General features: G+C 37.2%; 1 protein-coding gene across 1 annotated transcript in view; it reads right to left on the reverse strand.

Moving 5' to 3' along the window:
* The window catches only part of BRDT (bromodomain testis associated), a 42,003-nt gene extending 30,568 nt beyond the window's left edge, over nt 1-11,435 (reverse strand). The window contains exons 1-4 of the mRNA XM_073358225.2: nt 11,244-11,435; nt 7,053-7,190; nt 6,033-6,162; nt 931-1,109 (exon numbers count right to left, since the gene is read on the reverse strand). Of these exons, the coding sequence (XP_073214326.1) occupies nt 931-1,109; nt 6,033-6,162; nt 7,053-7,190; nt 11,244-11,435 (639 nt within the window). The remainder of the gene's footprint in view (nt 1-930; nt 1,110-6,032; nt 6,163-7,052; nt 7,191-11,243) is intronic.
* Nucleotides 11,436-14,651: the final 3,216 nt, after the last annotated feature.

The raw sequence follows: 14,651 nt of genomic DNA on the forward strand, positions 1-14,651 counted from the left end.
CTCAAAAAAGTTACTAGATTATGAAGTTGACATAAGAACAGCCACCAGCAAATACAAAGATTGCTGCACTCTAGTATTTGAGGCCTAATTAGAGGCCATCAGTACAAGCTTTTAGCTCATAAGTTTTGTCTAACATTGTGCTGCCGCTGGTTTGGAAGAGATACAATATATGCACTTTGCCACTAACTCACTAAGACACTCACCAGATACATATTTTTACTTTTCTGAAAAAGGTCTGGGAGAGAGCATGCATGTTTCCAGCTGGAATAGTTGAAACAAAGCTAGTTGATAGGAGATGGTTTGAGCTAACCAAAATGGCATGTTTTCACACACAGGTCTAGATAACAGCAATTGTTTTTGGTAGCTCATACAAACGAGTTGTTTAAAATAACTATTCTGTTATAGATTTAACAGGTAATCTGCTTATTTTGAAAAATCAAGTATTTCCATCATATCATGGACTTAGTTTACATTAAATCAGTTCCTTTTGAATATTTAATTTTGAAGTTTAGCAGAGATCTGTCCCCATATCTGGAAACTACCTTTAACTTAACATAAAGCAAAGCTACCAGTCTCTCAAACCATCTTTCTGAAAAACAAACACGTTCTTTAACTCATCTCAGCACAAAGAAAAGCAAAACACCCAGATTTAAATATGCAATCACCCTACATTTTGACTCAACCTCTGCCCTAAATACTGTAATTAGCGCTGCCCCACTTATTCGAGAGATCAGAAATTGTGTATAAAAAAAAAATCTACATTTTATAGGATGCAAGATAAATAGGTTGTGTTCATTCACAGTGCCCTATGTTAAATGGTGTTCCATTAGTTTTGTGCGTGAGCCACATTATACGTGGATGTATCAACTACTGCCCCAGATAGTATCAATCTACTTTCATTTAGAAGCCAGTATTCAAAAGGCAACTTACTTTTGATATAGGTAGTGTGGCTGACATTAAGGTAGTCGACTGAGTCATTGACAGAGGGGCTAGCGCAGGCTGCTGTGGTACTGGAGTCATCACTTGAGGCTGCTTAACAATGCTTTCAAGTTGCTTCTGCAGCTGATTTTGCTTAGTGGTACAAACTCCTGAATCAGGCTGCTGAGCTCCTAATAAATCAAACCAATTTACAGAGATGTGTACTTTGGTGTCCCAACAGTTCCAGTCCTATGTTCTTACAGAAGAGATCTCCTAGGTCATCGAGTCCAACCTCCTGTTATTGCAGGCAACTTAGTCATAATCCCATTAATGAATGTATCAAACCCCCATCTTTACATTTCCTTTCACAAAGCTCCTGTTTGTAGGCCCAAAGGCCACACTGTCTTATTTTCATCTGACCAAATACTTACGTGCAATTGGTGCTCTCTGAAGCTATACATAAGTGCAACAATTACCACTCTTGCGTTCATGCTCCTAATGCAAGTCCAGATTGGGACTCTCCCGGTTCAGATCTGAAGTGCTGTTTCAGCAGCGGAGCCATAGTGCCCCCAAGAGTCTTCAATCCAATTAATGCCCTTGAAAAAAACTGAACTAAACTATTTATCTTTGAAAGCAATAGTTAGTTGACTCATCTTTTTTCCAGAGATACAGGCTTTTTTAGGGTTCTATTTTTGGAAATTGAATTTCTCCATTGAGGTCTGCCATTTGGATTTAAAAAAAAAGTGGACTAGAATAGAAGTAGTACTGGAACAAGGAACAGATACCAGATAAACAGTCTGTGACAGAAATCCTCTCTGTAATTTAAGATTTACTATTCCAAATTCCAATATTCCAAAAGTAAGTTTACTAATTTGGAGAAGCACTTAGCTTGGAAAAGGGGTTCTGTAAGACCACTAGTTAATAAGCTAATTATTAACTTGAGGAGTCCAAGCAACAGTGATTCATAGTTGTGTACTCCAGGTGGCTGCCCTCATAAATCTCTCATGTGAAGTCTGATTGAAGGTTCACTGTGGAAGCAGAGACTTCTTTAATGTGACCCTAAAAATCAAAGGCCTGCCAAAGGTGACAATAAAATATTCACTCTGCCAAACATTAAGAGATGGTTCTCAAAGAGCAGAACAGTTGAGTGGTAAGCAAGAGAGGTTGGGTACATTATCGCAGGACATTAGTTACTCCACATGAAGTCCTTAAGATCTTTGAAACAGATTGTGGAAGAGAACCTTCCTGGGATGGATGCAAGGGCGTATGAGTAACCTTGATAGGTGACTTATTGAAACTGAATCTTGATACCAGCTCTGAAAGTAGTGAGATGCATTTACAGTATCACCTCGTTAATGAAGAATTTAATGTAAGATGGAATGGCACCAAAATGACTTCTTTTCCTGCACAATTTTCTCCAAGAGGATGGAAAGGAAATCTGGAGTTATCCCTAGAAGCCAACTTTCTTCCTAGCCACCACTTGTATAGACTGCCAGGGTAGCATGGCTGTTGTCAGGACTGGTCATTTTTCACTGCCACCCTAGCCCTTTATAGGCATTTCAAGATGTCTGGCCTGGTCCTGTTCAGTATCAAAAATAAGGATAAGCCTTTCTTAAAGAGAAACTAATATTGTCTTAGGGAGGTTCATGGAGGAACATCAGTAATTTCCTCAGCACAAGTGATAGCCAAATGCACCATGAAAGTTTAAATATTTAAAGTGCCTAATGTTCCAAGGACACTTTGTATCTAGATTAGGCAATAGCCAGGCCGTGGTGGCACATACTTTTGAGTGAACTGGAGAAGTGTGGCATTTGTGTAGACATTCAACATAGTGAAGGAGTACTTGTGGCACCTTAGAGACTAACCAATTTATTTGAGCATAAGCTTTCGTGAGCTACAGCTCACTTCCACTGCATGTATCCGATGAAGTGAGCTGTAGCTCACGAAAGCTTATGCTCAGATAAATTGGTTAGTCTCTACTCCTTTTCTTTTTGCGGATACAGACTAACATGGTTGCTACTCTAAAACCTGTCAACGTAGTGAAGATCCCTTATTCTGCTTCACATGAGACTTTCAAGCATGGAGGCTTATTGTCTTCTAGGGAGCACTGGGGAGACCAAAAGAGTAACATGGTAAGATAAAAAAAAAATAGCAAGTCATGGTCCACCTCAAAGCAGACTGTTTTATTCCTCTAGCAGACACCACGCCAGGTCATTTTAAGACACCATAGGGATGCTTAGGGTCAGTTCTCAGGATGGGCAAATAGGGCAGTCACCTCAGGCATGCCAAAATGCAATGCCACTTTTTTTTTTTTTTTTTTTTGGGCTGTGCTCCCAGTTAGCTTGCCCTTTTTTATTTCTGGCTCAGCTGCTTGAGGGGTGGGATGCAAGAGGGCAAGGCACAAAAACAGCTAGGGCCTCTCCTTGGGATGCTTCTCAGATATACTTGAGATAAAAGGAAATGGGGAATCCTCAAGTGTCTTCTTTCTTCTTCAAAGTAGTATAAGTGTTTGACAGAGGATTAACTCCAGAAAACATGGAGCCATGAGGCCTACACCATAAGTACAGCAGTAACAGAATATTTAAATACAGGACACTGCATGACAAATTTACACAAGTTTTGGTAGATAGCCATCAAGCAAACAGGGTGATACAGCAGAGGCAGCTGAGAGCAGTGCCCCTTTACTGTCAGAAGTGAAGGAGTCATAGGAAGCAACTGGGGATAGGGTGCTGCAGCTCTAATTAAGACATCACACAGTATCATTTGTTAGAGATAACAGCTCAAGACTGCTGCTCTACTGCCAAGTGCACAGACCCAAGAGTTGTCACCTGTGTCATCATGTATCTATCTATCTTGTAGTTTCAAGGCAAATCCAACATAATGTACTTTTGATTCCTACAGAGAGAATACCTTCTCACTTATCTTTCCTGTTAAATGTGTCTCTCTGGCAACATACAATACCCAATACCCTTGAAAACAGACAAGTATGAACTTGTGGTAAACTATGGTAAACGTTATGTATAATGTTTAATAAAGGTATGACTCACAAAGCTCCAAATATGTAGAGTTGGGGTCGGGGGGACGGGACGGACGGACAAAAAAAACCCAAACAACCAACCTGTTTGGACAGCATGATGGTAGAGCCATTTTATGAGAATCAGATTTCCAAACGGATACCCAGTTCATGGCCAAAGTATATATCCTCATTGTGAAAGGAAATGAAGAGCACCATATTGTTATATATGAGTTAATAGTTCTACATTTATAAGTTGCACTTTCACAACAAAGATTGCAGTACAGTACTTTCATGAGGTGAACTATAAAAATACTATGTTTTGTTTATTTTTACAGTGAAAATATTTGAAATAAAAAATATACACTTTGTATTCTATGTTGTAATTGAAATCAATATATATGAAAATGTAGAAAAACATCCAAAATATTTAATAAATTTAAATAAAAATTTAATTTTGGATTATTACATAAATTAATTTAAATTAGTATTCTATTGTTTAAAGTGCAATTAAAACTGTGATTAATTTGGAGTTAGTCCCATGATTTAACTGCGATTAATCAACAGCCCTATTATAATACATTTGTTTATACAGCACCTTTAAATCAGCAGATCACACTTCTGTGAAGTGCTCAGAAGCCTCTTAATTTTACAGAAAGGAAGAAGCAGAGGTACAAGAATACTAAACAATTTTATCAGTGACAAATAGTGTTTTAGCAACAGAGATAAGAATAGAAAACCGGATCGCTCTTGACCTGCACACCTCTGCTCTCACACCTGGAAGAAGGCTAACAGACTTGCATTTCCCTTTTCAAATAGTTAATATTTTACTTTTAAACTTCCTAACTTAAAAGTATATTAACTAGCTTACAATAAAAAAAACTAAGTCAATTATGGAACATATGCACTGCACTTCTGCTCCTTTCAGGAAGGATCTTTCATCAGATGGATAAACAATTTTTCCTAAAACTATACTACTGTACCTGTTAACTGTCAATGCAGAGAATGAGCTAAACCTCAAACTCATGTCAAAAGGTAGAATTTAAAAAAAATAAGTTATTCAGCTAGAACTGGGGAGGGTATTTATTATTGGCATATTGAACCTGCTTAAACTTTGAAGCAATGATTTTTTGCCTGTCTACTGAATTCCAGGAAAATCAAGTGACAGTTGTCATTTTGTGAAATACAGAGTCCTCATCCCAACTGCTCCACAGTAAAGTTTAGGTTTCAGAGTAACAGCCGTGTTAGTCTGTATTCGCAAAAAGAAAAGGAGTACTTGTGGCACCTTAGAGACTAACCAATTTATTGGAGCATGAGCTTTCGTGAGCTACAGCTCACTTAGATTCATAGATTCATAGAATATCAGAGTTGGAAGGGACCTCAGGAGATCATCTAGTCCAACCCCCTGCTCAAAGCAGGACCAATCCCCAATTTTGCCCCAGAACCCCCTAAATGGCCCCCTCAAGGATTGAACTCGCAACCCTGGGTTTAGCAGGCCAATGCTCAAACCACTGAGCTACTTCATCGGATGCATGCCGTGGAAACTGTAGCAGACTTTATATATACACAGAGAATATGAAAAAATACCTCCTCCCACCCCACTGTCCAGCTGGTAATAGCTTATCTAAAGTGATCACCAGGTGGGCCATTTCCAGCACAAATCCAGGTTTTCTCACCCTCCACCCCCCCCACACAGATTCACTCTCCTGCTGGTGATAGCCCATCCAAAGTGACAAGTCTTTACACAATGTGCATGATAATAAAGTTGGGCCATTTCCTGCACAAATCCAGGTACTCTCACCCCATCACCCCCCTCCCAAACACACCAGACACACAAACTCACTATCCTGCTGGTAATAGCTCATCCAAAGTGACCATTCTCCCTACAATGTGCATAATTAAGGTGGGCCATTTCCAGCACAAATCCAGGTTTGGGTTTTAGTCTAAATAGTAAACTGCTTACAGTTGCCGTAAAATTTTACCATTCTATGGACAAGAATATCAACTCTTCCACAATTTGATGTTTACAAAAAAAGTCGTAATTAAAATTTGAACTGTTAGCAAGTTAATATATTAACACTGTATGTAGTCTAGTATTTACCTTCTTGTTTCTTTCCTTTTCTTTTCCCTTTGTTGACTATCACTATTCTCTCTTCTGGAGGCATTTGTGCCACTTTCTGCATAAATACTTTTTCTAGCTCTTGTGCCATAAAAACGATGTCATCACCTGGCTGCAAGATATAATTATGTTTGTAAATCACAGAATATAGGCAATATACTTTAATATACAATACAATAATTTAATATACAATGTACAAGAGTATTACGTTCAGTAGCATTATAATACACCCATGTTCTGTAGCATCGTGCAGTACAAGTTTACTGTCAATCTGAAGTTATTACAGAACAACCTTAAAAGGGTTACATAACCCACGCCACCAGTTCCACAACAAATTATGATTATATTGAAAGACTAAATGCCCCGCCACCCCTTTATTATTTCCTTCAATATTTCCCCAACCATCCCACCCCTACACGGAGACAAGTTTCAGACTGTTCACTTGAGCATCCTTCAACTCCTGAGGATACTGCAATCAAGTATTAGAACAAAATCACCTGAGTTTGCCATGCATAAGAAGCATCTTAAAAGTTGCTTCTTCCCTTGGTCCGTCACACACTATTTTGTCAGTCATTATCCATTGCAAAGCTCATCTATTCACCCAGCTTCCTGAAGGAGTGGAATGTGGGATTCAGGATAATCAGGAGCGTGTGTACATGCGTCTTACTTATGATAAGCTTTTTAATTGTTAGACATGTTTGTTGTGCGATTACATGGGCTATGTTGTAGTGGATTTGTTGGTAGGATCCTTGTGTGGGGACATTTATCCTTTCAATGAATTGTACAGATGGCTAGAGATTGACTAGGTGCTTTTGGTAAGTTTGAATAAATACTAGCAGCCTATTTAAATGAATGTTTTCCATTAAAATTCAGAGACACGTTAGGTTATTTGGCTGTTACAAGTAACAAAATGCATCAATAGCAAACACTTTCAGAATTGGGTATATGGCCTACTGATCACTATCATTTACTACAGTCCCCTCTTTTTAGCATTTTACATACCTTGTTATACACATAGCAGTTCGTGAACATAGTTTTAAAGTCTTCAATGCAGTCTGTAGCTTTTGTATAATAATTATGTTCCAAACGCTTTTTAATTGTGCTCAAGTCCATGGGTTTCTTAATGATATTATAATAATCCTGTGGTTTTGAAAAAGATGGTTAAAACTATATTAATTTGTGAATTTAATTAAAGATTAATAAGTATTACTAGAACATGAGTGCTCTTGTACATTTGAGGACAACCTGTTAACCTTAACAGGAGAACAGAATTACTATGTTGCTAAATTTGGAATAGGAACATTCTATTAAAAGAAAGCTTTCTTTCAGGTTTAAAATTACCATTAAAAGCATCGTAAGTGCCACAACAGCAGAGGTATTATGGAACTTAATTTCTTTGTACTCTTCCTCTTGCATGATAGATTTTTTAAAAAAAGTATTAATTTCAATAGTATTATTGAATAGGACCATGTGGACAAATGACACTTCTGCTAGGAATAATAGTTCTCTTGTATAGCACTTTTCATCTGTTGGTTTCAAAGCAATTTACAAGTGAAAATAAGCATCCCCATTTCCCAGATGGAGAAATGGAAGCAAAGACAGGCAAAGAGACTCGCACAAAATTGCGGGTAGCGCTGGGACTAGAGTCTAGGTCTCTTGATGTCTGTCCAGTACGTTATCCATTGGGCCATGGTGCTTCCCTAAAGACAAAGGTGAATTCAAGTCTTAGCTGACTGACCATTTAAAAAATATATATCCTAGTAGAATTGCTCACTTCCACCTCTGGGAATTAGCACCCAGTTGTTAATCGCTAGGTTAGAAGAAATCAGAAACATTCAACAGTTTTACACTCCTATTAACTAGGTTACATATGCTTCAAATAATTAAGTTAGTAATGACAACCTCTGAAGCACCTATAACTAGAGCAATTCATCCACTGGAACAAAAGGCTAAATACATCTTAATGATGTTTAACTGTCTGTTTAGCAACATGACCAGAACAACATTTAAACGGGCACAGCTAAAAAGACAGCTATTGTCAAAATACTGATCTCTTCTGCCACCTCCTGTCCCCTTTTGGTGTCAGAAGGGTTAAGTTAGATACTCACTGTCCTTGTAATGAAGCCAGACAGAATTTATTGTAGATTATGCAAAAGTTGAAGCTACACTATTTCTGAAAGTATGTGTTAAATTCTAAGTGGCTGCCTTAGAAATTTGAAGAGGCAGAACTGTCCCGAGGCTAACTACAATTGTTGCCACAACTTTGAATGAATGACCTACAATATTAACCTTAAGTGACAGCTTCTCCTAAGAACAAAAACAAAATACAGACGACAGTCACTTTGACAGTGCTTTTGGACAAACTGACCAAATGAGTTTGTCAAGAGAAACAGATATGGATAAAGGGTTTTGTCTGCTGCTCAAATTGCCTGGAGGGTCTGATCTGAGAGAAAATGTTAAAAGAACTAAGTATTTATACCATACCTTGGTTAAGTAACAACTACGTAACGGAAACAATTTATAAATGGCTGGTACATGTAGACACTAATGAAAGGCAAGTTTAAGGGTAATCCAAGAAGAAACTTAACTGGGTTAAGAAATTATAAACCTAAGAGCAACATCTTGTAGCATATTAAAAGTCTAAGGGCTGTTGTGGTGGAAGCCCCATTCCTTGACAAAATTAGATTAATACATAACCCTCCACCTCACAAAAATCAGAAAGAATACAGGAGCATCCTGAGGGAGTTCAGAGTTGGGTAACAATAACGGTTCAAGGCATAAAACCTCATATTGAGAGAGACCAGGATTGCATACCCTCAAATGCAAAAATAAGAGTACACAGTATAATGAATGTTATTGAGAAGATACATCAAACTTCTGTTCATTCTGTCTCGTAATACAAGAAGGAACAGTCAGTGACACCAAATTGTGCGGAGAGTTTAGAACTGATGAAAGAAGCACTTTTCCCACACAATACACAGTTTGCTTGTGGAACTCATTGCCACAGGATCTCATTAAGACCAAGAGCTTTACAAGATGAGAGTTATATCCCGAGTTAATTGTAAACAACAAAGAAACCAGAGTTTGGGCAGGGATAAAAAACACTCATACTTCAGTGCATAATCCAAAAACTATTCAGAGTTAGGAGAAAGCTTTATTTGGGGACAAGCTATCCCATAATCACCTGTCAGGGTTTATTACACCTTTCTTTGGCATTGTTCAGAAAGATCCTTAGTGACACACTACTAGACCACTGGTCTGATTCAGTATGGCAATTCCTATGTTTCTAAGCCTTCTTTGGTAGGGTATCAGAAAGATGTTAGGTCATCTAGTTAATTTCCATTCTTTTAATTTTATGATGAGCGATTTCAGAAAATAAGTATTCATTGGTCCAGACAGAGATTGATGCTATAACCCAGCACTTAGGACACCCACCTAGGATATGGGACACTCATGTTCCTGCTCCAAATCAAGTCGAGTGGGAATTCAAATCTGGGTGTCCCACATCCCAGGTGAGCAGCCTAACCCCTGGGCTGTGACTGGACATATGCATTCTTGAGAGGAAGTCTATAGTTCAAGCAAGAATCAAACCATTGAAAACAACCCTTCATATCTCAAAGACTTCCAAACTGAGAAATGTGGCTAGCCTTCTTTTAGGAGTATGCATACATTTATAAGTGATTTTAAGAATGGAATATTGCCTTTTTAAGTTTCTTGAAGGTTATCTAAGGGTGCCTGCTTTTAAAATGTAGCACTACATAGAAAATGAAAGTTAAAATCAGAAGTTCGGTCTTTCACTTGAAAGTCAAGAAGACTTTAGATTACCACAATGAGCTAGTCTGGTCAACTAATGCGTAATTCTGTATTTGAACTGGAGATTTTGACAGGACAGATATAGGGAGAAACCAGACTATCCTAGTGAGAAAATGACCACACATTCTTAATTCTTTCACCACTCAAACCAGTTAAAGTCTCAGATTGCCCCTACATCAAGGCCCCAAAAGTGTGAGTGAAAGCCCCACAGCAGGCATATGGTGTTGAGGAAGTCTGATGAGGTTTATTTTTTTAAACCCTTAGTATTTGTATTCATTTTCTCTGCAGTGTAGAAAAAAGTGATACACTGTCAGTATAACAGTGAAAGAAGCTTATGAGCATCATCGGTCAGTTTTACCACCTTCCTGTCAGAGACACATGATGATTACAGGAAAAAAAAAGTAATCCATTAATTTACTGGTGTAAAGTGTTAATTGGACATTCCACAAACAAGCCCAAATGTCAATCAAACATTCTCTAAAACACAACATATCTTCAATAAAGTCAATATTTTCTCATAAATCTTACATGCATAAAAGTAAATATAGCATATTAAACTGTTCCAAAGGTGCCATACTTTCAGATTATGAAGCATTAAGCGTCAACCTCTTAGGGATGCATCAGGGGTGTTGACACTATTCTCTGAACCCTGAACAAAAGTTTGAATGGACACATAATGCTCTATAAACAGTTTAAAAGATGTCAAGAAACTACTGACTTTTAAGAGCAGGTGTCTTTAGAAGGGTACCCCACTCCCATTCACCAAGAGAAAGCTTTTTCTAGTGGGAAATTCATCTGAATTTCTCTTTCTAATATTTCTCTTGTGCACAGCAGGTCACTGACTATCTTTAAATCATTCCCACCAGAAACTCAAATGAGGCCTTAGAACAGACAAACATAACATTAAATCAAGATGGTATTTGGATAAGTTGCATCAGATTTTCAGTGGTAGAAACTATTTGGATTTTTTCCACTCTGAAGAAAGCAACTGCAAGATCTCAGCTACTTATTGGGTACGATAATGTTTACAAGCATTATTTCCTGACAATTCTTATCATAATATAGTGATGGAGGAGTAAAGGCCTGGGCTAAGAGTTTGTGCTGCACCTCTAAGAAGTGCAGCCCAGAACTTTCAGCTCAGGGGTTGCTGGGTGGGGTGGTTTAAGACCCCTTTATAGACTTCCCCATCCTTTGGGGGCTGAAATACTTCTGGCATCATGTAGACAGTCCTAGGGGCCTAAACTGCAGCACTGCCCAGAATCTCTGTGGAGTAACAGATTTCGTTTTTTAAAGCCAACATTTCAGTTTACCTTTAAGATTTCACTTGCTTATTCTTCAACATATTATAAGGCTTAATACAATACTCAAATGGAGTCTTACAGGAAGGTTTAATGCTGCAGCATCTACAGGCTGGTGAAATGGCCAGGAAAAGTTGTGTCTCCACATAGCTTTCATGACCACCCTCTGTAAATATTGAAGTTGATTTGTTAAACAGCCAGTTTTTTTAGGATTGATATATTCTGGTGGTGGAGGATTAACAATAGTTGGATACTGTTGATTTGGAACAGACATCTTTAGTGAGTTTCACATGTTCCAAGGTCTGTTATAGCATCAATCTGTGAAGAAAAAATAAGTTTAAATATAAATTATAGTGTATATATTGTGGGACAAACCAAGTCAGGAAAAGTATAAGCTCTCAGTACATAAGGTGAAAGACACTGCTACATGCAATACTAAACACATTAGTTTTTAGTTTCTTTAATGAAACAGTTCATTGGATGCTTCTTTAACAGTGATAAGGCATACTTGAGATCACAGAAATGACGTTTTATAACATTACTGTCCAAGATAGAAAACCATTAGAAACCACTGATGTTTTACTTAGTTTAGGAGTGCTGTTATACCTGAAGAGTGTTTACAAAGCCATCTGAAACCCAGGAATAGATAGGATACTGGAAAAACCTGAAATTACGGGTCTGGATAACTCAAACATCTAGTTAATTTTCTGCTTATACTCATTCATTGGCCCAACTTCTGTCGGTGAGGAAAACCAGCTTTTGAGCTTACACAGACCTGAAGAAGAGCTCTGTGTAAGCTCAAAAGCTTGTCTCTCTTACCAACGGGCCAATAAAAGATATTACCTTACCCACCTTGTCTCTAATATCCTGGGACCAACACGGCAACACCACTACACACACTCATTTAAAAAGAGTTGCAGAGAAGTTTTCCTAGATTTGAAGTTCAGGTTAGAAAACTCAGCTGTTGTATAACACAGATTTTTGCTATAGACATGTCAAGATTTTCATGAAATTGGTTTATTTTTCATATTACACTTACAGGACAGTAATGTGCAGCTTTACAGATGTGTTGGTCTGACCTAGAATATAAGAATAGGTCTAAAATTAACTGTCTCACACATCTCTGCCAAACCGCTTCAGTTATGACATGCAACCACCACATACAATTGCATAGTCAAAGAAAACTTGACTTTGATTACCTGTTTTTCAAGTTTGGCCATATACACAAGAATATAATTTGTATCTTTATACCATCCTTGTTATGTACAAACAAAGCTGCGACAGCTTTATGGAATGCTACCCTGATACCGTCTTAGTGCATTTGAAATCCGTTAAGGGGACTTTACTAAACATAGCTTGCAATCATTTGACTTTTGCCAGTAGATAGTGCTGTTGTGGTAAACTTAATCAGTCTTTAGCATGTTAGAATGCAAATATGTATTCACTTAAGAGTAGGAATAAAAAGTTCTTTTAAAATAGTGTTTTGTAGTATAAGTTACTATAAGACTAATCATATTGTCATCCAGTTTAGAGCTGAGAGAATACCTGAAACAAGAATTTTCAACCCTTTTCTACTGAAGGTGTTTATTTCTGAATTTTACCAGATAATTGTTAGAAAATGAAACCAGAGCATAAATTTTATTGCTGATTTTACCCAAGAGGAAGCTAGATTTTAAGTTACAATGCAAGTAAATTCAAGAACTATAGGCTGCCATTTTCTGCTGACCTTACTAAAGCAAATATTATTCAGTTTAAAATAATCCTGTCCAATTTCTGTTTGCAAACCAAAAGACAAATAAAACCCCTACACACCTTTGATCAAGATATACAGTGAGACATGAAATTTTCAAGCAGAAACAATTGTTAGCTTTGAGTTGATTAAAGTCTCTAACACCTTAAACTCATTCTTACTGTAAGGACAGCATCTTGTCAGACATGAACTATTACATCTGGCATTTTGATCCGTTTTCTCTTTTATTTTTGCATTTAAAAAGAAGCCTCATCTCTAGGTGTGCTTGTAGATACAGAACTGTTCTGATTCCTCCCCCATCTCTGTTTACTTACAGAAAATAGATTTTTCCAATGGATAGTATTGTCATTAACATAAAACAGTTTCTTCAGCTAATTTAATTTCTTACAACCGATAAGTTAACCTACCAGCGTTCACATCAGCCGATTGTACCCAGTCAGAGATTGTATCAATAGACATAGCTTGATATTAATTTTCAAGTTTAGAATTTTACATTCCAGTTCTTAAATGAACAGGAATGTAAAATTCTACTGTATCTCAAGGTACTTTTTGGTCAAGCATTTTAATAAATAGGCGGATAAAATCTTTAATATTGGTCATTAAGCAAAAATAGGCTAAGCTGTAGACTTTACAAAAACAGATCCAATAATGATAATTGAAAGATACATGTATAAGTATTTGTTGTATTTATTTTTCCGAGCAATGCTTTGACTTTAGGACAAACCTACCATACTGTACAATTTTTAAAAGAAAAATTTATATTTTATGCCTAGTGTAAGACAAACCCTGTGGATGGGATTATGCAGATATTTTAATAGTTGCATAATTCCCTTTAAATTGTAGAATAATTATATTCCATAGTCAAAGTCTTCTAGAGAAACTAAAGTCTGGCTCTTCTTTTTGTAAAACGAATCCTGAAAACTAGTGGGAAGTTGGGCAACTAATTTCCTTACGTGTTTTTGAATATCCTATCTTAAAAATGAACTGATTCAGGCTGTCTGCAGACATTGGATTAGTTCCATTAATACCTAGCTGTTACATGGCATTTCATCAGATCTTTAAAGAGCTCAAAAGGAAGGAAGTATCCTAACCCCCATTTGACAGATGGGTAAACAGACAGAGATAAAGTGAGTTAGCCAAGGTCAGCCAGCAGGCCCGTCATAGAGCTGGGAATAAAACACAGGGTTTTGAATCCCAGTCCAGTGTTCTGTCCATTAAGCTTCAGCCAAGTACCTTTTGCTGGGAGGCAATTTTAAGCTGTGTATTGTTTTTCGGCCACAGGTATAGAAGCCATCTTTAAAAAATGGTATTGTAAATTCCTTTCCCTTTAATTTTTAAAATAAATTAAAGTATCAAAGATTTAAAATTAGTTACTAGGTTTAAGATTGGACATTGAAACCAGATAAAGGTAAAAGACAAAAGCTTGTAATTGAGCAATAATTAAAAGATTGCATAGGAAATTTAATAGAATTTAATTTGGAGCACTTTTAATAGTTAGGGTTATAAAATGCTGAAAAAATTAAGTAGCAGTATCAGCGTAACCAAGCGATCAGGCAGAGCAGCTTTTAGGCATATAATAGTTTATATGGCACCTGGGACCTGGAATATTTTAAATTAAGGGAATGGCAGCTAACGCCCATCGTTCTGGAGAGTGCTGGGGATCCTTAACTGCCATATTTGCACAGCCAGTCAAAACAGTCAGAAGAGACAACTTTAACCTTGCACCTGAAGGACAAAGTT

This window comes from Lepidochelys kempii, chromosome 8 (assembly GCF_965140285.1).
Source record: "Lepidochelys kempii isolate rLepKem1 chromosome 8, rLepKem1.hap1, whole genome shotgun sequence".
In the NCBI taxonomy this organism is placed as follows: domain Eukaryota; kingdom Metazoa; phylum Chordata; order Testudines; family Cheloniidae; genus Lepidochelys; species Lepidochelys kempii.